The sequence below is a fragment of the Eleutherodactylus coqui genome, chromosome 6, assembly GCF_035609145.1.
Source record: "Eleutherodactylus coqui strain aEleCoq1 chromosome 6, aEleCoq1.hap1, whole genome shotgun sequence".
Classification (NCBI taxonomy): Eukaryota; Metazoa; Chordata; class Amphibia; order Anura; family Eleutherodactylidae; genus Eleutherodactylus; species Eleutherodactylus coqui.
The window spans coordinates 33,806,162-33,832,314 of NC_089842.1; the positions used below are offsets into that span (position 1 = coordinate 33,806,162).

The 26,153-nt window shown below is 46.3% G+C and overlaps 1 protein-coding gene across 1 annotated transcript in view; it reads left to right on the forward strand.

Moving 5' to 3' along the window:
* Positions 1–265: 265 nt before the first annotated feature.
* LOC136632019 (NACHT, LRR and PYD domains-containing protein 3-like) overlaps positions 266–26,153 on the forward strand; it is a 112,094-nt gene continuing 86,206 nt past the window's right edge. Inside the window, exons 1-3 of the mRNA XM_066606559.1 lie at positions 266–325; positions 6,385–6,443; positions 11,465–11,634. Coding sequence (XP_066462656.1) covers positions 6,407–6,443; positions 11,465–11,634 — 207 coding nt within the window. The 5' untranslated portion in view covers positions 266–325; positions 6,385–6,406. The remainder of the gene's footprint in view (positions 326–6,384; positions 6,444–11,464; positions 11,635–26,153) is intronic.

A 26,153-nucleotide genomic window follows, 5' to 3' on the forward strand; every position in this document is an offset into this window, starting at 1 on the left:
TAATCCTTCGTTTTATTACTAACCAGGATTAAAGCCTAGAACCAAGTGCTGTAAATTTACTGAGCTTGGTTCTTAAGGGGTTAAAGGGACTTTAGACTGAGCCTTGAATTTTAAGGGGAAGTTGCTAGACATACCAGGGGAATAATGAGTCTGTGAGAGGGGAGCAGCCTGTCATCTGTAAGAAATAAACGACCACTTGTGTATTATAGGGTTAAAATCATTGAGGAACCAAAAGTGAAAATAACTTATAGAAGTTCCTCCATTCTTTAGCACTCAGACTTTTCCTGGAGATCTGGTATTTCTACACCCTGCACTCGGCTCTCCGGTAAGACCTTCATCTCTTATAAGCTGATTATATAAAGTATCACTTGTTTTATGGTGAACAGTTGTACAAGGGGGTCACAAACTTCAGGAAGATCCAATCTTCAGACAAGTTCAGAGCGTTTTTATTAGCCGTTCAAGTCAGTGAAAGAAACATCATAAACTGCAGCGAGTCATAAACCTCAACCACATAGGGGATTTATCAACCCATCCAGAGGTGAAGCTAAAGGCTCAGGGGCTCGGGCCGCCCCTCCCCTGTACCCACACCTAAACCGCGCAGCATACAGCTGCAAAACAAATACATGATCGGCCCCTTTGCATAAAGCTTTCCAAACAGGACTTATTTCCTGGACTAGATGAAAATTTGTTTGCAGCCCCTTAGGCCAGGCTCACAGGAGCGTATGATTACCGCATATTACATGCGTGTTGTACGTGCATTTCATACTCAGTAATTTGCTGGCAATCAAGTACATTGCAATACGCAGTTCCTTGTGGCAGTTCCGTATTATGTGTGACAGAGCCTGTTGTTGTCGATTGATGCATAATCAATGCCGCCCATATGTAATTACATTGTATATGGACAGCATGTATATTGTGAAGCGATGGTGCAGGAAATATAAACAAAAAAAACCTGATGGACTCCGCATGACAGCGTGCGTGAGAAAAAACTGCATGCGGTCTTCAAAAACCACAAACATATTTAAGAAACTGCATACACTATTAAAAACCACATGTGAATTTAAAAAATCCATGTGTTTTTTTTAAACCGCATGCAGCTTATTGATGCATTTTTTAAATTGTGTGTAAAGTGTGCAATCTTATACAGGAAATGCCCAGGTTATACCAGCACAGTCCATATCACTATATACATGGTTGACGTCACTATATACAGGGAGAAATACAGTATATACATCTCCCGTATATAGTAATATTGACCATGCTGGTGTAAGGCCGGTTTAACATCTGTGTTTGATCCTCCGGCCAGAGGTTCGGTCGCAGATCCGGCACAAAATACTGGAAGAAAAAGTGCTGCAATGCTTCTACTTCTGCCCAAAAGCCGGAAAACTGGGCAGAAAGTGGACGGACCCCATTATAGTTAATGGGGTCCATCTGACGTTGTTCCGTTCTGTCCAGAGACAGAGCCGTTCTGCCATGGGAATTCTTTGTTTCTGCTCCCCGAATGGAGCAGAAAAGTGGAATCTCTAATTCTATATATATATAGTGATATAGACCATGCTGGTATAACCTAGGTATCTCCTGTATATAATTATATATGTACAGCTGCTATATGTTACACATCTCCTTTATATAGTGACCACCTGATTACCCCACGTTGCCTGTGTATTTTTTTTAGACATGAAATACTTTAAATATATGTGTGCATGTACTGATATAATATGTTAGTATATGAGGAGGAAGAGGTCATCTGTGTAACATATTAGTGTATGATAAGGAGACGGTCATCTGTGTAATATATTAGTGCATGAGGAGAAGGTTGTCTATGTAATATATTAGTATATGAGGAGGGGGTTGTCTGTGTGATATATTGGTATATGAGTAGGTGGTCGTCTGTGTAATCTTAGTATTTGAGGAGGAGGAAGTTGTCTGTGTAAAATATTATTATCTGAGGAGCAGGAGGTCTGTGTAATACCGGCGTTATTAAAAATCTAAAACTTACTGACTTCCCCTATAATTTTTTTTGTTTGCGATTTCTTATACTGCAGAGGTAAAAGAAAAGCTGCACCGTGATTGGTTGCTATTATACTGCTGAGGTAAAAGGAAAGCTGCGCTGTGATTGGTTGTTATTTCTTATACTGCTGAGGTAACATGAAAGGTGTGCTGTGATTGGTTGCTATATATTATACTGCTGAGGTAACATGAAAGCTGTGCTGTGATTAGTTGCTAATTCTTATACTGCTGAGGTAAAATAAAATAAAAGCTGCACTGAGATTGTTTGCGATTTCTTATGCTAATGAGGTAAAATGAAAGCTGCGCTGTGATTGGTTACTATTTCTTATACTGCTGAGGTGAAATGAAAGCTGCGCTGTGTTTGGTTGCTCTGGGCAACACAGATTTCCTTTTGGGCAGCTTTCATAAGAGTGGGTGCTGGGCTCATTTCTGTGTGGTACATAGTGGCTCAGTGCTGGTGGGAAGCTGTGTGGTAGTTGGAGCAGAGGAGGAAGTTGTCTGTGTAAGATATCTGAGGAGCGGGAGGTCTGCGTACTATATTAGTATTTGTGGAGGAGGAGGTTGTCTGTGTAATAGATTAGCGTATTATGATGAGGAGGTCGTCTGTGTAATATAAGACTGTGAAATAAAAAACATCTGCTCAAGTGCAATTTCAGCATTCCCTCCCCCTCCCCCCAGGGGTAGTGGGGCTGTCTTATCCCCCTACCCGCCCAAATCTGTCTGTATGGGTTGAGTTATATATGTACCAAGTTTGGTTGAAATTGCTCCAGGCGTTCATGAGTTATGGTGGCACATACACACACACACATACATCCTATTGTGTGTATACTGTACACCAGCATAGTATATAGCAGTGGTTCCCAAACATTTTCAGCCATGTAGCCCTTTCTAAAGCAAAAGTTTCTAATGGAGCTCCAAGATGTCATCAGGGGAGGGGTTAGAGGCATGGCTTATTATGTCGTATAATTTTTGCTTCCGTTGTTATTAAAAGGACAGGACCGTTTAAAAAAACAGAGAGGAATGCTGGAGCGCTGGATGGGCTATTGATAGATATTATATCTAAATTTAACATGTTGCGGAATTAACTCTCTCACCACATTTCAATATTTTTGTGGAGTTTTTTTCCACAGCATCTGGGTGAGATTTTCAAAATCTTGTCAACTTTGCTGCTACAGCTACTGTAAATTCTGCAGCTAATCCGCCCTGTGTAGTAATATGGACCTCCTATATTGCCCCAGTAGTAATAGCGTCCCATATATTGGCCCCAGTAGTAATAGCGTCCCCAATATTGGCCCCAGTAGTAATAGTGTCTCCTATATTGGCCCCAGTAATAATAGTGTCCCCTATATTGCTGGCCCCAGTAATAATAGTGTCCCCTATATTGCTGGCCCAGTAGTAATAGTGTCCCCCTATATTGGCTCCAGTAGTAATATAGTACCCTGTATTGGCCCCAGTAGTAATAGTGACCCCTATTGTGGCCCCAGTAGTAATACTTTCCCCCACAGTGGAACAGTAGTAATAGTGACCCCTATATAGGCCCCACTAGTAATAGTGACCTCTACAGTGGCCCCAGTAGTAATAGTGACCCTTATATTTTCCCTAGTAGTAATAGTGACCTCTATTGGGGCCCAGTACTAATAGTGACCCCTTTTTTGACCCCCAGTAGTAACAGTGACCCCTATTGCAGCCCCAGTAGTATTAGTGGTCCCTATATTGACCTCAGTAGTAATAGTCACCCCTATTGCGGCCCCAGTAGTAATAGTCACCCCTATTGCGGCCCCAGCAGTACCATAATAGGCTCCCCAATCGCTGCCCCAGTAGTGATAGTGGATTACAATAGGGGCAATTGGGAATGCCGAAGACCCCCTTGGAGTTTCGGGCCCGGGCGGTCACCCAATCGACCCTCTTATAATCTGCCATTGATACTGACTCTTGGCCTCAGTAGTAATAGTGACCCTCTATATTGGCCCCAGTAGTAATAGTGATCCCCTATATTATCCCAGTAGTAATAGTGACACATATATTTGCCTCAGTAGTAATAGTGACCTCTATTGCGGCCCAGTACTAATAGTGACCACTTTTTTGACCCCCAGTAGTAACAGTGATACCTATTGCAGCCCCAGTAGTATTAGTGGCCTCTATATTGACCCCAGTAGTAACAGTCACCCCTATTGCGGCCCCAGTAGTACCATAATAGGCTCCCCAATTGCGGACCCAGTAGTGATAGTGGATTACAATAGGGGCAATTGGGAATGCCATGGACCCCCTTGGAGTTTCGGAGTAATCTGCCATTGATACTGACTCTTGGCCCCAGTAGTAATAGCATCCCCTATATTGGCCCCAGTAGTAATAGTGACCCTATATTTGCCCCAGTAGAAATAGTGATCTCCATTGCGGTCCAGGAATAATAGTGGATTTTTTTGATCCTAGTAGTGCTAGATGATAGCCGTGGACCCCTGGATTCTTGGGCCCGGAGCGATCCCTAATTGCCCCAATTACAATCGGCCATTGATCTTGACTCTTGGCCCCGGTAGTTATAGCATCCCCTATATTGGCCCTAGCAGTTATAATGACACCTATATTTGCCCCAGTAGTAATAGTGACCTCAATTGCAGCCCCAGTAGTAATAGTGACCCCTATATTTACCTCAGTAGTAAAAGTGACACCCTATTGTGGCCTCAAGCAGTAATAGGCTCCACCATTGCGGCCCCATTAGTGACAGTAGATTACCAGTGGTTATTGAGATGTGGGCTCCCTTGAAGTCTTGGGCCCTGGGTGATCGCCCCAACTGCCCCTATTATAATCCGCCATTGGTCCTGACTCTTGGCCCCAGTAGTAACAGCATCCTCTATATTGGCTGTCGTAGTAACAGCGTCTGCTATATTGGCCCCAATAGTAATAGCATCCCCTATATTGGCCCCAGTAGTAATAGTATCCCTGATATTGACCCCAGTAGTAATAGTGACCCACTATATTGGCCCCAGTAGTAATAAAGTCCTCTATATCTGCCCCAGTAGTAATAGTGTCCTCTATATTGGTGGCCCCAATAGCAATAGTGACCCCCTATTTTGGCCCCAGTAGTAATAGTGACCCCCTATATTGGCCCAGTAATAAAACTGTCCCTTATATTGGTTCCAGTAGTAATAGTGACCCTTATTGTGGCCCTAGTAGTAATAGTGACCCCGACAGTGACCCAAGTAGTAATAGTGTCCCCCACAGTGGCTCCAGTGGTAATATTGTTCCCTATATTGGCCCCAGTAGTAATAGTGACTCCTACAGTGGCTCCAGTAGTGATAGCATCCCTTTTATTTTTTTTTATTAAAAGTGACCTCTATTACAGCTCAGTAGTAACAGTGACCCCTATTTTGACCCCAGTAATAACAGTGACTCCTATTGCTGCCCCAGTAGTAATAGGCTGCGCCATTTCAGCCCCATTGGAGTCTTGGGTCCGAGGGTGGTTGCTCCAATTGCCCTTTTTATAATCCACCATTGGTTCCAACTCCCATCTCTACTCACTTCTGTAGCAGTGTACCGAGGAAATCAGCATGCAGGACGTGCGTTTGCATAGCAACACAAATCACATTCTGATTTCCTCGGTCGGGAGAGGATTTCCTCGAGATCCCGCTACAGGGGTGAGTAGAGCCGGGCCCAATGGCGTGTTATAATAGGGGCGATTGCCACAGACACAAGACTCTAGGGGGGCCAACGGTCAATCCAATCTCCCCTATTGTAATCTGCTTTCACTACTGGGGTCATTTTCACTTTCATTGCACCGCTGACTGGAACAATTACGTGGCCGGCAGTGCAGTGACTAGTGCCCGGTCACACTTGTGACCCCTGTGACCCCTAGCGGTATGCCAATCAAGCACTAGTTTTGTGGTGTAAAAGTCACAAATTTTGGTTCCCACCATAAAATTTTCAACTTTTCAGCCTCTAGTTAAAGAGATTCTGTGATGTCCTGTACGCCCACAAACTAAAGTATTGCGCACCATAAGCTACACTATGGGGATACCTTTTTTATATTTTCCTTTCTTGCCATTTTCACTGTCCACCTGCAGAGCCGCCGCTCTATGTATCCGCAGACTACTTAGACCGGTGTGCATGTTGAGGTAAATTCTTGACAGAATGCCACAGGCTGTTGCAGCCAATCACAGACCTCAGCGGTTGACTAGAAGTGCGGGGATTCGGTACAGGTGCATATAGGCTCATTTATTATTGTTTGCCATGGAGATCTTACAAATATATATATATATATATATATATATATATATATATATAATTTTTTTTTTTTTATCTTGGAGAACCCCTAAAAAGAAAATTCTGGACAATTTTTCTCTTTTTATCTGTAAATGTAATAATGTTTTCATCTTGCAGGGTCGCACCATCCTCTTCAGGAATGGGTTCAAGAATGAGTATTAGAGTTGCCAGGGATGGTAAGGACGCCTTTTCTTCCTTTCCCTCCCATCACTGTATACAATAACTGATCCCTCCACATACGGAGAATTCACACATTCTAATGTCCTGATAAGGAGGAGACTTTTACACGGGCTGATAAATCGTTCAGAATCCCACATCCAGGAGGAAACTAATGATTTTCATTCAGCGTAAATGCTGCCCTGACTGAATGACGAATGAGCATTCGTTAGCTTCTTATTAATTTTCTGCATGCAGGAAACTGAACAATGGATCAGACGGTGTAAACAGGCAGCCGGTCACTTATGAAGGACTGCCTGCTTAGGGCCCTTCTACACGCAATGATTATCACTCAAAATTTGTTTAAATCTCAGAAAGTGAGCGATAAACATTACTTGTAAACGCAGGCATTCGAGCACTCTTCGTTCATTTTTCGCTCAGCGTTGGATTTTAGTCCGCCTAAATATAACAGTGCTACACATTTTTTGTAACAAATAAGCAGACAAGTCGCTCATAGTAACTTTAATGCGCTGAATTCCAATATGATGTCTGTTTTTTTTCTGCCACGTAAGGTTTTCCAGTTAGGGGCAAAATATAATTAATTGCTGTTGTACTTTATTTCTTGGAAATATCCCTATACAATTAATCCAGTAGGCTCGCTATTAAACTTGCTTAATAAAAAGAACAAAAGTTATTGCGCAGTTATTTCACAATCACTGTTACACACCGTGCGCTGACTGCACGCTATAAGGGTAGGTTTATGTAAGATATAGGAAATGTTTCCACATTGCGGAAATGCTGCGGATCATCCACCAGTAAGTTGTAATTAGTGAACTGTGTTTTTACAAGTCATTGGTTAGACTAGAACTATTTTTCAAAATGTAATAATAATATGGCTGAGCGGCGCGGATGTCTGAACAACCCAGACAATTTCTGCTATGTCTGTGGACAGTTCACAACAAAGACACAGCAGAGGAAAATAACATCCTTGGTAAAGTGGGTCTATCACAATTATGATGATGACCAAGATAACAAGTGGCATCGCACGTCATCTGTGTCACGTAACACTCATCTCACACAGAGGCTGAAAGCCAAGGGTAGAATGCCTTTTGCAATTCCGATGGTATGGCGAGAACAAGGAGACCTCTATACTGACTGTTACTTCTGCGTGACAAATACCAAAGGTTTCTCTAGTAAACAGAGGGATAACATTCTGTATCCAGATATATCTTCTGCAATAAAACCTCATGACGCTAGATTACCTATTCCTGAACCAATGGGAGGGTTGCTATTGGCATCTGATGGGGCAGCATACCTGGGACTACTATGGTGGTCACTATTACTACTTGGACCAATATAGGGGGCACCTTAACTACTGGTGCCAATATAGGGGAAACTATTACTACTGGGGTCACTATAGTGAGCACTATTACTACTTGGACCAATATAGGGGACACCTTTACTACTGGGGCCACTATAGGGGAAACTGTTACTACTGGGGACACTTACTACTGGGGCCACTGTAGTGGACAGTACTGCTACCAATATAGGGGACACTGTTACTATTGGGGCCACTATGGGGGACAGTACTAGTGCCAATATAGGGGACGCTGTTACTACTGAGGCCACTGTGCGGGTCACTTTTACTACTGGAGCTACTATAGGGGTCACTATTGGGGCTCATTCCAATCGACATAAGTGCATTTCAGTCGTGCAAATGCGATATGTATTTGCAAGACCAGAAATCACTTACACCCTTGTTTTTCGCCTGCTCTGGCATGTTTTTAAGTGCACAAATGCACTGCATATTTGCAGATGAATAGATAGGCTCATTGAAATAGTGTGCAAATAAGCAGGTTTCCTGCGTACTCACTGCGTATTTCTTCCCACCCATTAACTTCAGTGGCTTACTGCAGTGTGTAATAGGCCCCAACAAGGTCATGCTGCAATTTTTTTGACGCGATTGTACATTGTGCAAAAAATACTCTCATGTGAATAAACCCATTGAAATCAATGGGTTCTATTCACTTTTTATTACGCATGCAAGACACTTGAGTAATTGAAGACCGTTACAAAGGGAAGTACAATCCGAATATGATTGGCGATTTTCGCTGGTTCTTACAGAGGGAAAGTAATGCTTCTTAAAACAAAGTTTTTTATTTGTTTTTCAATTTTAAAGTAATGTTTCTTACAGGAGAAAGTCAAGATCCAAGCGTAATTTTCCAACAAACACAGTTGAATAGTAATATTAAGGCATGTCCAAACTGTTACCATCTTAAATAAAGGGAATGGTTCGTAACTTGAAAGTGAGACGTGCTGCTGGTAATCAGTTGTACCGGTGTAATCGGCAGGTTTTAATTTTACAGAAACATATAAATTACTTTCCCCAGTTCGCTCACTATGGCCAACCACAACTGTTCTGCTGTCATAGAAGTGTAGAGATCCAGCCTTACCAACATTCAGCTATTAACACTTAAGAAATGGGTCGTGGTTGAGCTCTTCCCTTTAATCGGTATACTGTGTCCACACCATGGTGCCCTTTTCTGAATATCCCACATTGGCCCTCGTTCTTCTAATGCCTCAATCCCTTACAGTGTTTTCCTGCTGATACATCCCCTCTACTTGTGAGACAAATCCCCATCTTCGCCCCTTCAGTTTTTTTGAGACAGCATGCGGCAAACACCATCTGATCCCTAACTGAGCTTGCTAGAGATGTGCGGTACCCTTTATAGTTGTTCACTGGGAGCCCCTAAATTATTGTCTTCCTAACTTTTTATTTCTCATAAACCTTTTTGCATTTCCAATGACAATAGATCCGCAGAGGCAGAAGTACGTCTATATTTCAATTGAAACTGAAGCCCTTCGCAGATATAGACTAAATTAAAATTTTACTTTTATTAGAACCCTTACTAAAAAACATGAAAATATTTGCTGACAAACAAACATAAAACACAATACAATCTATGAATGGAAGGGTCATGTGATCGGGCTGCGCGCGCACCATGTGACCGGCGTGCTGACGTCACCTGGTCACGTGTCGGGATCATATGACCGACGTGCTGACATCACGCCGTCACCCGCGCATGCGCGATCTCCTCACTATGGGGGTAATACTCAGGTCCCCTACTACGGCTTCTATTAGCTTCCGACGGACCGGTAAGATGGATCGGACTACAACACAAGTTCGGCACCCTATTTTTCTTGATGGCGCTATCCTACTGCATAAGTCTATGTTTATATTCGCCGCTCTGGAGGTGTTAATTACAGCAATATATTTGGCTCCACTCACTATTTCTAATTATTGGCCAATTTTTCGGTACCCACCCACTAAGGGAGGATCTAGCAGGGTATATCTTCAGCCACATACTGGGCTCACATTGAGCCGTCACCTTTTTGAGTGACCCGATCCTATTTACGTCAATATATAATTGATGATTGACGTTTGCTAAAGCTAATATCCATGAGCTATTTGATTGGTGTAGTATCTAAAATACACCAATCTACATAGACATCCAGTGTCCACACAGGACCTAATATTAAGGTCTTGGCATATACTGTTATCTATGTTGGGCTATTTCAAGGTATTATAGATCCTGTCTTACAATTATCAGACTCGATCTACTTTAGGGCATAACAGTCATTATTTATTATTTTTTCACTTCATTGTAAGCCACGAATGCACCTGCTTTATCTAAGTAGTGATCTTGAGAAGCACCAATAATAATGACTGACTTACCCTAAAAATCTATACTTGTCCCCTAGTTTTTTGTTTTATGTTTGTTTGGCAGCCCATATTTTCACGTTTTTTTAGTAAGGGTTCCAATGACAATAGAGGTTCAAACCCCTCGGAGATGTCAAACAAATGCAAATTAAATCAAGTCACTTGAAATGATGCTAATATATCCTAATGATGCTCAAACAGCAAAAGTTGCTAATAGTTGTGCTTCAAATACAAAGAACTTGCGGCTAAAAAGGATCATCCGGAAGTACTGTGTAATAATGGGTTTTCCCACTTTGGATGATTCCTGCTTGTTAGAAGGGTCTTTTGACAATGAGCAGATGACAAAGGGTCCCCCTGCTGAGACCAGTACTGATCAGCTATAATCTGTAGGGAAACCTGTCAATAAGTGTCCACTTTCTCTGCAGCACCCCTACAGGGAAAATGAAGCATTGCAGAGTGTTCATTCATATCAATGGGATGCCTGGGTAATACAGAAAAGGACAAGTCCACCAGAGAGAGATGCTCTTTATAACTGCTCTACACTCCGACCAATACATAAGGTTCCTGAGCAGAGGACCCCCCCCCCCTCTATTATGAATTATCTGTCACCGTTCTGTACTAGAGACAGCTCCACAGTGGTGAAGATATTGTGCTGTATAGCTAATAGCACCTAAAAAAGACTTCAGTGGGATTAAAGATATGTGCCCCTCTCCTACACCCTCATCCCCAGACACACATCCACACGCATACACTGGCAACTAATGGCCCCTTTTACATGGGCCAACAGTTGGGTAAATGACTACATGAGCGGTGAAGTCATTGCTAAGGTCGTTAGCGCTCGTGCAAAGCATTTACACTGACAGACTTCACTAGTGGATTGCGGGCTTCTCGCTCAGCGCTTCAGCTTCTAAGTGAAGAACTGAGCCGGGAGTGTTTTAAACTGAACGAGAAGTCTGTGATCCAGCAATGGATTTTAAGCTGACTAAAAGTCAGCGATAAAACCTGGGAATGAATAGTGAGTGATTTTTCAGATTTTTCAATAATCATTCAGAGTATTCACACTGAACGATTATTGCTCAAATTTCTTTGTTTAACTGGATTTTGAGTGATAAGCGTCCCGTGTAAATGGCCCATAAGATGTGCTGCTTATCTGCATGTATACGAAGATCAAAGAAGAAATATCCCATATAATTACCTTCTAATTGTGCTGCTTAGTTACGAGGGATTTCTCACTAGTGGACAAGAATATTATACATGAGATGCCGTTAGTCCTCTGCAGGTTCTAGATGACGTCATTCTTGTGTCTCCTTCATTTCCTAGATGATGATGATGAGACCAGACGGTTTTTCCAGCAACTCTGTCAGTATGAAGACCATGTAGTGAGGATAATACATCAATATTTCCAAGATGATCTGCACCACATAGTGGAGAACTTGAGTCCTATTTCACTCTTGGATCAACTGAGTTCCCGAAATATCCCTTATGTTGAGGTGAGTGGAGATGAATCACCGGTGTTGTATACAAGAGTCCCATGTGTTATAGAAGCAGTTTAGTCCAGGTGGCCGTCCTGCTGTCTCCAAGGGGCTGAGATACAATTGTGCTTCATATCACAAAGTAAGATGTCTCTTTCCAGTTTAGTAGAAGGCAGCAGCATATATTTAATTGAGAACACTCCAAAAGCTCATAACCCAGTCTAGATGGAGTATTTAGCCCCTTCCCTGCACACATACTATGCATTTGGAAAGTCCCCGCTTTTTTTACATGTTGCTATGTTGTGGCCTTTTGTTCCCCATCATTCTGTACTTAGTACCCCATAATGACAAAGTGACAACAGAATGGTGGAAATCTTTGTAAATTTTCTTGAAAAATGAAAAACTAACATTTTGCATTGACATAAGTATTCACACCCTTTGGTATGATACTTACTATTTAGTTCTGGGGCTCTCATTTCTCTTGATCATCTCTGAGATGTTTCTACTCCCTTATTGGAGTCGCCTGTAGTAAATTCAGTTGATTGGACATATATAGACAGAAGGGTCTTTAAAGGGCTTACCGTTCACAATGCATATCACAACCAAAACCAAGGAGGAGGAAAGAACTGCCTGTAGAGCTCAGAGACAGGATTGTGTTGAGGCAAGGAGCTGGTGAAGGTTATATAAACATTTCTGCTGCCCTGAAAGTTTGCAAGAGCCCAGCGGCCTTCATAATTCTTAGATGGAAGAACAACCTAGACTCTTACTAGAGCCACCAACCCCCAAACTAAGTGGTAAAAGTGTCTTGTAACTAAGGTGACCAAGAGCCCAGCAGCCCCCATAATACTTCCATGAAAGAACAACTAGGACTCTTCCTAGAGCCTCCGACCCCCAAAATAAGAGGGAGAAGGGCCTCAGTAAGAGAGATGACTTCAAGAACCCAGTGGTCACACTGGTTGAGCTCCCAAGATCCTGTGTGCAGATGGGAGAAACTTCCATAAGGTGACCATCACCGCAGCCTCCACCAATCTTGGCTTTATGGCAGAGCGGCCAGAAAGAAGCCTCCTCAGTAAGACATATGGAAGCTGCCTGGAGATTATCAAAAAGCATCTAAAGGAACCTCAGTCTGCGAGAAACAAGATTCTCTGCTCTGATGACACCAAGGTAATATGAGGCAGCTTGGTCTGGTCGAAAACATGTGTATCTGGGTAAAGAACTCACTCAGAGATAGAAAGCAGAGGGTGGTAATAAATGATTCGTACTCTGATTGGGCCACCGTCGCTAGTGGTGTGCCACAGGATTCGGTATTAGGCCCCATTCTGTTCAATATATTTATCAATGACCTGATAGAGGGACTGCACAGTAAAATATCAATATTTGCAGATGATACAAAATTATGTAAGACAATTAATACAACGGAGGACAATGTGCACCTGCAAATTGACCTAGATAAACTGGGTGCTTGGGTAGAAAATGGCAAATGAAGTTCAATATTGATAAATGTAAGGTTATGCTCATGGGCAGGAGAAACAATGTCACCAATATACACTAAATGGGTACCGCTAGGGAAAAGTGAGATGGAAAAAGACCTTGGGGTACTAGTGGATTGTAGACTTTACTAGAGCAATCAATGCCAGTTAGCTGCTGCAAAAGCAAATAAAATCTAGGGGTGCTTTGAAAGAGGTATAGGGGCGAGGGACGAGAACATTATTTTTCCACTATATAAGGCACTTGTCAGGCCCCACATGTATCACTGTGTACAGTTCTGGAGACCGCTGCTCAGGAAAGATGTTGCAGTGCTTGAGGGAGCTCAAAGAAGGGCTACTAAATTATTTAAAAACGGAATGAGAGGACTGGAATACCCAGAGAGGCTATCAGAATTGGGATTATTTACCCTAGAAAAAAGATGGCTAAGGGGCAACCAAATAACTATGTATAAATACATGAGAGGACGATACAAGGATCTCTCCCAGGATCTGTTTTATCCAGAACTAGAGATGAGCGAGCATACTCGCTAAGGACATTTGCTCGATCGAGCATTGTCCTTAGCGAGTATCTCCCCACTCGGCAGAGAAGGTTCGGGTGCCAGTGCGGCTGACAGGTGAGTTGCGGCAGTCAGCAGGGGGGGAGCGGGGGGGAGAGAGTGAGAGAGAGATCTCCCCCCCGTTCCTCCCCACTCTCCCCAGCAGCTCCCTGCCCGCCGCCAGCAGATGAATCTTTGCTGCCGAGCGGGCAGGTAATCGCTAAGGGCAATGCTCGATCGAGCAATTGCCCTTAGCGAGTATGCTCGCTCATCACTACCCAGTACCACAACGGTAACAAGAGGGCATCTGCTACGTCTAGAAGAAAGCAGGTTTCATCAACAACACAAAAGGGGGTTCTTTACTGTAAGAGCAGTGAGACTGTGGAACTCTCTGCCTGAGGATGTGGTGATGGCAAAATCAATGGAGGTGTATAAGAGGGGACTAGATGTCTTTTTGGAGCACAATGATATTACAGGATATAGACATCAAATAACCAGCGGGGTTGTTGATCCGGGTCTTGGAGTCCGGTGAGAACTTTCAAATGTTGATCCAGAGATTAATCTGACTGCCATTATGTGACAAATTGGCTTCTGCATCATTGGGGGGTTTTCGCCTTCCTCTTGCTCAATGGAGGGGAGTGGAAACAGGCTGAACTTGATGGACATTTGTCCTTTTTCACCCTAACATACTATATTTCTATGTTATTATGAATCACACAGCATAGGATTAGATACACGGCTCAGCAGACAGTATCACACAGGATAGAATTACATATACGGCTCAGCAGTTAGTATCACACAGATGAGGATTAGATACCTGGCTCAGCAGACAGTATCACACAGGATAGGATTAGATACACTGCTCAGCAGACAGTATCACACAGGATAGAATTACATATACGGCTCAGCAGTTAGTATCACACAGATGAGGATTAGATACCTGGCTCAGCAGACAGTATCACGCAGGATAGGATTAGATACACAGCTCAGCAGACAGCATCACACAGGAGAGGATTAGATACACGGCTCAGTAGTCAGTATCACACAGTAGAGGATTAGATACACAGCTCAGTAGTCAGTATCACACAGGATACAATTAGATACACGGCTCAACATACAGTATCACACAGGAGAGGATTAGATACACAGCTCAGCAGACAGTATCACACAGAATAGTATTAGATTCACAGCTCCACAGACAGTATCACACAGAATAGTATTAGATTCACAGCTCCACAGACAGTATCACACAGCATAGGATTAGATACACAGTGCAGTGTCCCAGAACATCATTTCTGGGCCCCTCCATATATGTCATACATCTTATGTGGATGAACTGTGCAAACCTGTCTTGTCATTTACAGTATGTGAGGTGCAGAGCTGCAGAGCGTGACAAGTTAATTTCAATAAATCACTGCCTGCAGGTAAGGCTGGGGTCACACTGGGTGGATTTGCCGCGGAAATTCTGTGCAACCTGTGAAGAGTGCTACCACAGACGAACATAAGGGCACCTTTACCCCTTGTGTGTTGAAGATGGAGGAAAAAGAGAGACTTCCCATGTAGAATGTGCTGAGAATAGAAGTGGATTTGGATAACGGCAATCACATCACCAGTAACTGCATACCGTGGCCCCCTATGACATCTCCAGGCTCTCGGCTACTTTTGGTAGCCAGGAGCAGGGCGATTTTAAATTTCCCGGGCAATCCTTGACTTTTGCAAATGCGTCCGCCATTATGCTGACAGATGCATACGCTGAAGCCGGAGTAAGGTCTGAGGATATAGATCCTATCAGGGGACAAATCCACTAGAGATGAGCAAGCATACTCATTAAGGACAAATACTCGAGCGAGTATCGTCCTTTTCGAGTATCTGCCTGCTCGTCTGCAAAGATTCGGGTGTCAGCAGGGGTGAGCGGTGGTTTGCAGGAGTGAGCAGGGGGAGCGGGGGGAAGAGAGAGAGAGATCTCCAACCCAATCCCCCCCGCTCTCTCCGGCCACCCCCCGCCAACAAACTAATCTTTTCTGACGAGCAGGCAGATACTCGAAAAGGACGATACTCGCTCGTGTATTTGTCCTTAACGAGTATGCTCGCTCATCTCTAGTAATTTCATCTCCCCTCAATGATACATTCCGTAAGAAGAGATGGAATTTCAATTTTTTAAACTTTTTAACTTTCCATGGATAACGGTGATCATGTGACCGGGAAACGTATACAGTGGTCCCTGATCGCCGAGTGCTCAGGGTGAGTCACATTGTGAACGAGTCCTGCTTAGCCTCGTTGTACGACAAGTATGTACAGAGGGGCTATCCTAGGGATCTGGTTGATCAATATAAGGCTAAGGCCAGAGTCACCCATAGGGAAGATCTGTTAATGAAAGTTGGGGTAAGACCTGATTCTGGTAGGATTCCTTTTGTTTCTACCTATGGGGTTATTAGTAGACTGGTTAAAAATATTATTAACAAACATTGGTATCTACTGGCACAATGTCATCCGCCAATAACTGAATTCCAAACACCACCAATGATGGCGTATCGGCAGGGTTGTAATTTCAAGGACCAGTTGGTCCACAATGTGAGACTGAGAGAGAGCACCAATGGGCAATGTATACTGACTCCTTTAAGGAGTGGCAATTTTCCTTATCTCAGTCGTGTTAACTGCAATAATCTGATGAAAGGTGACAGCTTTGCCCATCTACAGACAGGTAGGCATTAGAAAAAAATAATTCTTAGAAAAGAATTTCTAGCCACAAAAGCACCATTAGGACGAGTAAAGTAGACTTGCCCATCCCTAAGCTTTTTTTGCAGGCGGCGCATGCTGTTAGTCTTTTATGATATAGGGTAATTGACTCGGTACCCAGTAACATCAGGGGTGGTGATCGGGAGAAACAACTAAAGCTCCTTGAAGCTAGGTGGATTTTTTAGTTGGACACTATTTATCCAAGGGATCTCAGTTTTGATTATAATTAGAGATGAGCGAACACCAAAATGTTCGGGTGTTCGTTATTCGTAACGAACTTCCTGTGATGCTCGAGGGTTCGTTTCGAACAACGAACCCCATTGAAGTCAATGGGCGACCAGAACATTTTTGTATTTCGCCGATGCTCGCTAAGGTTTTCATGTGTGAAAATCTGGGCAATTCAGGAAAGTGATGGGAATGACACAGTGACGGATAGGGCAGGCGAGGGGCTACATGTTGGGCTGCATCCTAAGTTCACAGGTCCCACTATCAAGCCACAATAGCGGCAAGAGTGGCCCCCCCCCCCTCCCAACAACTTTTACTTCTGAAAAGCGCTCATTAGCATGGCATACCTTTGCTAAGCACCACACTACCTCCAACAAAGCACAATCACTGCCTGCATGACACTCCACTGCCACTTCTCCTGAGTTACATGCTGCCCAACCGCACCCCCTCCCCCCCACAGCGCACACCAAACTGTCCCTGCGCAGCCTTCAGCTGCCCTCATGCCACACCACCCTCATGTCTATTTAGAAGTGCGTCTGCCACGACGAGGGACCGCAGGCACACACTGCACAGGGTTGGCACGGCTAGGTAGCGACCCTCTTTAATAGGGGCGGGGCGATAGCCCACAATGCTGTACAGAAGCAATGAGAAATACAATCCTGTGCCACCGCCATCAGGAGCTGCACACGTGGGCATAGCAATGGGGAACCTATGTGCCACACACTATTCATTCTGTCAAGGTGTCTGCATGCCCCAGTCAGACTGGTTATATGCACCTTAACAGTAACCGCGTTGGTGGTAATGTGGTGGTGACTGCGGACCTAGTACCACGGTTGTATTTTGTTGGTTTTCGGAATGTGGCCAGGATTAAGTGGGCCGTGGCGGGGGGATGGTGGGGGGGCTCTCTTGTAGTGTCGGTAAAGGTGAAATTCTTGGACTGCCACCAGACGAACCAATGCAAAGGCATTTGCCAACAATGTTTTCCCTGTTGGAGGAGGAGGGGGATGTTTTTGAGGCACTACGTGTCCTCTCCACGTGTCCGTGGTTATATGCACCTTAACAGTAACCGCGTTGGTGGTAATGTGGTGGTGACTGCGGACCTAGTACCACGGTTGTATTTTGTTGGTTTTCGGAATGTGGCCAGGATTAAGTGGGCCGTGGCGGGGGGATGGTGGGGGGGCTCTCTTGTAGTGTCGGTAAAGGTGAAATTCTTGGACTGCCACCAGACGAACCAATGCAAAGGCATTTGCCAACAATGTTTTCCCTGTTGGAGGAGGAGGGGGATGTTTTTGAGGCACTACGTGTCCTCTCCACGTGTCCGTGGTTATATGCACCTTAACAGTAAACGCGTTGGTGGTAATGTGGTGGTGACTGCGGACCTAGTACCACGGTTGTATTTTGTTGGTTTTCGGAATGTGGCCAGGATTAAGTGGGCCGTGGCGGGGGGATGGTGGGGGGGCTCTCTTGTAGTGTCGGTAAAGGTGAAATTCTTGGACTGCCACCAGACGAACCAATGCAAAGGCATTTGCCAACAATGTTTTCCCTGTTGGAGGAGGAGGGGGATGTTTTTGAGGCACTACGTGTCCTCTCCACGTGTCCGTGGTTATATGCACCTTAACAGTAACCGCGTTGGTGGTAATGTGGTGGTGACTGCGGACCTAGTACCACGGTTGTATTTTGTTGGTTTTCGGAATGTGGCCAGGATTAAGTGGGCCGTGGCGGGGGGATGGTGGGGGGGCTCTCTTGTAGTGTCGGTAAAGGTGAAATTCTTGGACTGCCACCAGACGAACCAATGCAAAGGCATTTGCCAACAATGTTTTCCCTGTTGGAGGAGGAGGGGGATGTTTTTGAGGCACTACGTGTCCTCTCCACGTGTCCGTGGTTATATGCACCTTAACAGTAACCGCGTTGGTGGTAATGTGGTGGTGACTGCGGACCTAGTACCACGGTTGTATTTTGTTGGTTTTCGGAATGTGGCCAGGATTAAGTGGGCCGTGGCGGGGGGATGGTGGGGGGGCTCTCTTGTAGTGTCGGTAAAGGTGAAATTCTTGGACTGCCACCAGACGAACCAATGCAAAGGCATTTGCCAACAATGTTTTCCCTGTTGGAGGAGGAGGGGGATGTTTTTGAGGCACTACGTGTCCTCTCCACGTGTCCGTGGTTATATGCACCTTAACAGTAACCGCGTTGGTGGTAATGTGGTGGTGACTGCGGACCTAGTACCACGGTTGTATTTTGTTGGTTTTCGGAATGTGGCCAGGATTAAGTGGGCCGTGGCGGGGGGATGGTGGGGGGGCTCTCTTGTAGTGTCGGTAAAGGTGAAATTCTTGGACTGCCACCAGACGAACCAATGCAAAGGCATTTGCCAACAATGTTTTCCCTGTTGGAGGAGGAGGGGGATGTTTTTGAGGCACTACGTGTCCTCTCCACGTGTCCGTGGTTATATGCACCTTAACAGTAAACGCGTTGGTGGTAATGTGGTGGTGACTGCGGACCTAGTACCACGGTTGTATTTTGTTGGTTTTCGGAATGTGGCCAGGATTAAGTGGGCCGTGGCGGGGGGATGGTGGGGGGGCTCTCTTGTAGTGTCGGTAAAGGTGAAATTCTTGGACTGCCACCAGACGAACCAATGCAAAGGCATTTGCCAACAATGTTTTCCCTGTTGGAGGAGGAGGGGGATGTTTTTGAGGCACTACGTGTCCTCTCCACGTGTCCGTTCCATGTAAGCAATAGTAGCACTCAAGACAGGCCCCAGTAACAATTCTGAAGCAGCAGTATAGCGGGAGCGCAGTCTTCGTTCCATGTAAGCAATAGTAGCACTCAAGACAGGCCCCAGTAACAATTCTGAAGCAGCAGTATAGCGGGAGCGCAGTCTTCGTTCCATGTAAGCAATAGTAGCACTCAAGACAGGCCCCAGTAACAATTCTGAAGCAGCAGTATAGCGGGAGCGCAGTCTTCGTTCCATGTAAGCAATAGTAGCACTCAAGACAGGCCCCAGTAACAATTCTGAAGCAGCAGTATAGCGGGAGCGCAGTCTTCGTTCCATGTAAGCAATAGTAGCACTCAAGACAGGCCCCAGTAACAATTCTGAAGCAGCAGTATAGCGGGAGCGCAGTCTTAGTTCCATTTCAGTAGCCTTAGTATAGCCAAGGCACAAGTGACATTTATGTAGCTAAAGTGTAGGCCAACCCCACACACCTTTCTGTACCATGAGTGCAGGCGAAGAACATAGAAATTACTATGATTACACTGTAGGTGAGGGCCCCAAAAAATTGGTGTACCAACAGTACTAATGTACCTCAGTAAAAATTGGCCATGCCCAACCAAGATGGCAGGTGAATCGCTTTGGTTAATGTGGCTTAAGTGGTAACTAGGCCTGGAGGCAGCCCAGTGTAACGAAAAATTGGTTCAAGTTAAAGTTCCAACGCTTTTAAGCTAATTGAAACTTATAAAAATTGTTCTGAAAAATTATTTGAGTGAGCCTTGTGGCCCTAAGAAAAATTGCCCGTTCAGCGTGATTACGTGAGGTTTCAGGAGGAGGAGCAGGAGGAGGAGGAGGAGGAATATTAGACACAGATTGATGAAGCAGAAATGTCCCCGTTTTGGATGGTGAGAGAGAACGTAGCTTCCATCCGCGGGTGCAGCCTACGTATTGCTTAGGTATCGCTGCTGTCCGCTGGTGGAGAACAGAAGTCTGGGGAAATCCAGCCTTTGTTCATCTTGATGAGTGTTAGCCTGTCGGCACTGTCGGTTGACAAGCGGCTACGCTTATCTGTGATGATTCCCCCAGCCGCACTAAACACCCTTTCCGACAAGACGCTAGCCGCAGGACAAGCAAGCACCTCAAGGGCATACAGGGCTAGTTCAGGCCACGTGTCCAGCTTCGACACCCAGTAGTTGTAGGGGGCAGAGGCGTCACCAAGGATGGTCGTGCGATCCGCTACGTACTCCCTCACCATCCTTTTGCAGTGCTCCCGCCGACTCAGCCGTGACTGGGGAGCGGTGACACAGTCTTGGTGGGGAGCCATAAAGCTGGCCAGGCCCTTAAAGACTGTTGCACTGCCTGGGATGTACATGCTGCTCGATCTACGCACATCCCCTGCAACATGGCCCTCGGAACTGCGCCTTCTGCCACTAGCGCTGTCGGCTGGGAATTTTACCATCAGCTTGTCCGCAAGGGTCCTGTGGTATAGCAACACTCTCGAACCCCTTTCCTCTTCGGGAATCAGAGTGGGCAGGTTCTCCTTATACCGTGGATCGAGCAGTGTGTACACCCAGTAATCCGTCGTGGCCAGAATGCGTGCAACGCGAGGGTCACGAGAAAGGCATCCTAACATGAAGTCAGCCATGTGTGCCAGGGTACCTGTACGCAACACATGGCTGTCTTCACTAGGAAGATCACTATCAGGATCCTCCTCCTCCTCCTCCTCCTCCTCAGGCCATACACGCTGAAAGGATGACAGGCAATCAGCCGGTGTACCGTCAGCAGCGGCCCAAGCTGTCTCTTCCCCCTCCTCCTCATCCTCCTCATGCTCCTCCTCCTCCTCCTGTACGCGCTGAGAAATAGACAGGAGGGTGCCCTGACTATCCAGCGGCATACTGTCTTCCCCCGCCCCCGTTTCCGAGCGCAAAGCAGCTGCCTTTATGGTTTGCAGGGAATTTCTCAAGATGCATAGCAGAGGAATGGTGACGCTAATGATTGTAGCATCGCCGCTCACCACCTGGGTAGACTCCTCAAAATTACCAAGGACATGGCAGATGTCTGCCAACCAGGCCCACTCTTCTGAAAGGAATTGAGGAGGCTGACTCCCACTGCGCCGCCCATGTTGGAGTTGGTATTCGACTATAGCTCTACGTTGTTCATAGAGCCTGGCCAACATGTGGAGCATAGAGTTCCACCGTGTGGGCACGTCGCACAGCAGTCGGTGCACTGGCAGCTTAAAGTGATGTTGCAGGGTGCGCAGGGTGGCAGCGTCCGTGTGGGACTTGCGGAAATGTGCGCAGAGCCGGCGCGCCTTTACGAGCAGGTCTGACAAGCGTGGGTAGCTTTTCAGAAAGCACTGAACCACCAAATTAAAGACGTGGGCCAGGCATGGCACGTGCGTGAGGCTGCCGAGCTGCAGAGCCGCCACCAGGTTACGGCTGTTGTCACACACGACCATGCCCGGTTGGAGGCTCAGCGGCGCAAGCCAGCGGTCGGTCTGCTGTGTCAGACCCTGCAGCAGTTCGTGGGCCGTGTGCCTCTTATCGCCTAAGCTGAGTAGTTTCAGCACGGCCTGCTGACGCTTGCCCACCGCTGTGCTGCCACACCGCGCGACACCGACTGCTGGCGACATGCTGCTGCTAACACATCTTGATTGTGAGACAGAGGAGGAGGAGGAGGGTGCTTTAGTGGAGGAAGCATACACCTCCGCAGATACCAGCACCGAGCTGGGGCCCGCAATTCTGGGGGTGGGTAGGACGTGAGCGGTCCCAGGCTCTGACTCTGTCCCAGCCTCCACTAAATTCACCCAATGTGCCGTCAGGGAGATGTAGTGGCCCTGCCCGCCTGTGCTTGTCCACGTGTCCGTAGTTAAGTGGACCGTGGCAGTAACCGCGTTGGTGAGGGCGCGCACAATGTTGCGGGAGACGTGGTCGTGCAGGGCTGGGACGGCACATCGGGAAAAGTAGTGGCGACTGGGAACTGAGTAGCGCGGGGCCGCCGCCTCCATGATACTTTTGAAGGACTCCGTTTCCACAACCCTATACGGCAGCATCTCAAGGCTGATGAATTTTGCGATGCGGACGGTTAACGTTTGAGCGTGCGGGTGCGTGGCGGCGTACTTGCGCTTGCGCTCGAACACTTGCGCAAGCGACGGCTGAACGGTGCGCTGAACTACACTGCTGGATGGGGCCGAGGACAGCGGAGATGAGGGTGTGGGTGCAGGCCATGAGGCGGTAGTGCCTGTGTCCTGAGAGGGGGGTTGCATCTCAGTGGCAGGTTGGGGCACAGGGGGAGAGGCAGGGGTGCAAACCGGAGGCGGTGAACGGCCTTTGTCCCACCTTGCGGGGTGCTTGGCCATCATATGTCTGCGCATGGTGGTGGTGGTGAGGCTGTTGGTGTTGGCTCCCCGGCTGAGCTTTGCGCGACAAAGGTTGCACACCACTGTTCGTCGGTCGTCAGGCGTCTCTGTGAAAAACTGCCAGACCTTAGAGCACCTCGGCCTCCGCAGGGTGGCATGGCGCGAGGGGGCGCTTTGGGAAACACTTGGTGGATTATTCGGTCTGGCCCTGCCTCTACCCCTGGCCACTGCACTGCCTCTTGCAACCTGCCCTGCTGATGCCCTTGACTCCCCCTCTGAAGACCTGTCCTCCTGAGTAAGCGTTGCACACCAGGTGGGGTCAGTCACCTCATCGTCCTGCTGCTCTTCCTCCGAATCCTCTGTGCGCTGCTCCCTGGGACTTACTGCCCTTACTACTACCTCACTGCAAGACAACTGTGTCTGATCGTCATCGTCCTCCTCACCCACAGAAAGTTGTTGAGACAGTTGGCGGAAGTCCCCAGCCTCTTCCCCCGGACCCCGGGAACTTTCGAATGGTTGGGCATCAGTGACGATAAACTCCTCTGGTGGGAGAGGAACCGCTGCTGCCCAATCTAAGCAGGGGCCCGAGAACAGTTCCTGGGAGTGCTCCCGCTCCTGAGCAGGTGTTATTGTAGTGGAGTGAGGAGGCTGGGAGGAAGGAGGAGCAGCAGACAGAGGATTCGGATTGGCAGCAGTGGACGGCGCAGAACTGCGGGTAGACGATAGGTTGCTCGAAGCACTTTCTGCCATCCAGGACAGGACCTGCTCACACTGCTCATTTTCTAATAACCGTCTCCCGCGTGGACCCATTAATTGGGCGATGAATGTGGGGACGCCAGAAACGTGCCTCTCTCCTAATCACGCAGCAGTCGGCTGCGACACACCTGGATCAGGAGCTTGGCCTGTGCCCACACCCTGACTTGGCCCTCCGCGTCCTCGGCCGCGTCCACGTCCTCTAGGCCTACCCCTACCCCTCAGCATGCTGTATTACCAGTGATTTGATTTAACAGGCAGGAAATAAATTGGCGCAAGACTGCAGGCCAAATATAATTTTTGCCCTTTTGGGAAAACGAAAGGCCCCACTGTCTCTAGTGAATGAATAATCTAAGTTTAATAACTGTGCTGTGTCCCTGCTTATGTGTCACAGAACGTGAGGGTAGCAGAGTTATTATAACTGTGGCAGAGCAGGTATTTTTTTTCCCAATTAAGGAAAGCAAATGGCGAAGCCAGCAGTAAAGCGTAGCTGGGTGCGTATGATTTAGCAATGTTTTTCACGCAGCTCACACGTGTCCACAGCCCGTAAGGACGGACAGAGGCTGGACAAATAGATTTGTTTTCAGTTTTTTCCCACCAAAAGGCAGCACTGCGTATATTCTATGAACATGAGAAGTTTAATAACTGTGCTGTGTCCCTGCTTATGTGTCACAGAACGTGAGGGTAGCAGAGTTATTATAACTGTGGCAGAGCAGGTATTTTTTTTCCCAATTAAGGAAAGCAAATGGCGAAGCCAGCAGTAAAGCGTAGCTGGGTGCGTATGATTTAGCAATGTTTTTCACGCAGCTCACACGTGTCCACAGCCCGTAAGGACGGACAGAGGCTGGACAAATAGATTTGTTTTCAGTTTTTTCCCACCAAAAGGCAGCACTGCGTATATTCTATGAACATGAGAAGTTTAATAACTGTGCTGTGTCCCTGCTTATGTGTCACAGAACGTGAGGGTAGCAGAGTTATTATAACTGTGGCAGAGCAGGTATTTTTTTTCCCAATTAAGGAAAGCAAATGGCGAAGCCAGCAGTAAAGCGTAGCTGGGTGCGTATGATTTAGCAATGTTTTTCACGCAGCTCACACGTGTCCACCGCCCGTAAGGACGGACAGAGGCTGGACAAATAGATTTGTTTTCAGTTTTTTCCCACCAAAAGACAGCACTGCGTATATTCTATGAATAATAACTGTGTTGTAGCCCTGCCTATACAATTCTTTCCCTGCAGTATCAATGGAGGGTGGAATGCTCTGCAGAGGCGATTTTGAGAAGCCCCAAAAAAATGCAGCACAGCTAACAGCAGCCTGGACAGTACTGCACACTGATAAATATGGCCCTAGAAAGGACCGTTGAGGTTCTTGAAGGCTACACTCACTCCTAACACTCTCCCTGCCTATGCAGCACTTCCGTCCCTAATGCCAGGTGCAACGGTCTGCAGAGGCGATTTTGAGAAAAAAAAAAATCCCACTGCTAACAGCAGCCAACACACAGCTATCAGTGGCCCTAATAAGGACCTTTGGGGGGTCTTGAAGCCTACACTAACTACCAATTCTTTCCCTACAGCAGCTCCGGTATAAACAGCACTGTCCCTCATCTAACTCACACCGCATCTGAGGCGAGCCGCGGGAGGGGCCGACTTTTATATTAGGCGAACACCTGATCTCGCCAGCCACTCACAGCAGGGGGGTGGTATAGGGCTTGAACGTCACAGGGGGAAGTTGTAATGCCTTCCCTGTCTTTCAATTGGCCAGAAAAGCGCGCTAACGTCTCAGGGAAGGAAGTGAAAGTAACCAGAACACAGCATGGTGTTCGTTACGAATAACGAACATCCCGAACACCCTAATATTCGCATGAATATCAAGCTCGGACGAACGCGTTCGCTCATCTCTAATTATAATCCACTGTTATTTGTGTGGTCTTTCATAATCTTACTGTTGGTGCTATATTAACATTTATATATGAACATTGCTTGTACATCTTGAGTGTTTCAGGTTATTTACATATATTTTTGTTGTTATTTACAGTCCTGTTTTTTCTTGAGGAGATCCCGGAGCTGGAGACACTGACACCCTGGGACGGCCCTTAGATTATGAGAATTGTAGATTGATGTAGATCGTGATGGTGTTTCACCTAATTAGTGTGCTGTTGTGATCTAAATAAAAGAAAAATAATTTTATGAGCAACATTCTCTGTTGTGATAGTTTATGATTTGTTCTCACCCACTGTATGATGATTAATGAGTCCAGTTATACACTTAATGATGTTGGCACAGAAAAAATGATTTATTTATTTGGAGTTGCTAGGTGCTGTATATTTCATTAGTTAGGCTGAGGGTGTTTTATTGATCCTTGGCCTTTTTGAGTGATATTGTTATTCCTCCAGTCTTCTCAGACAGATATTGGGATGCTTGCGGTATTTTGATGCAAGCTGTGGCTGATGGGAGGGAGGTTAGCACTTAGGTATAACTGTTGGGTGGTTGGCCCATGTAAATGGATTACATGGATAGACAGCCAGGATCTGCGCTTGCACCGGTCACCTGCGTCATTACCACAGGCAATATGGTGCCATCTGTATTGAGGAGGAACCAGCAGGAGGTTGCTATGATTTTGCATGTCTGCGTCATCAAATTAAGGTAGCCAGGCATAGTAACGTTGGCGCAGGGTGAATCTCACACAGACGCAGTATCCAGGTTTTGATACTGGGTTCCAAGTATGTGGTACCGCATGAGTGT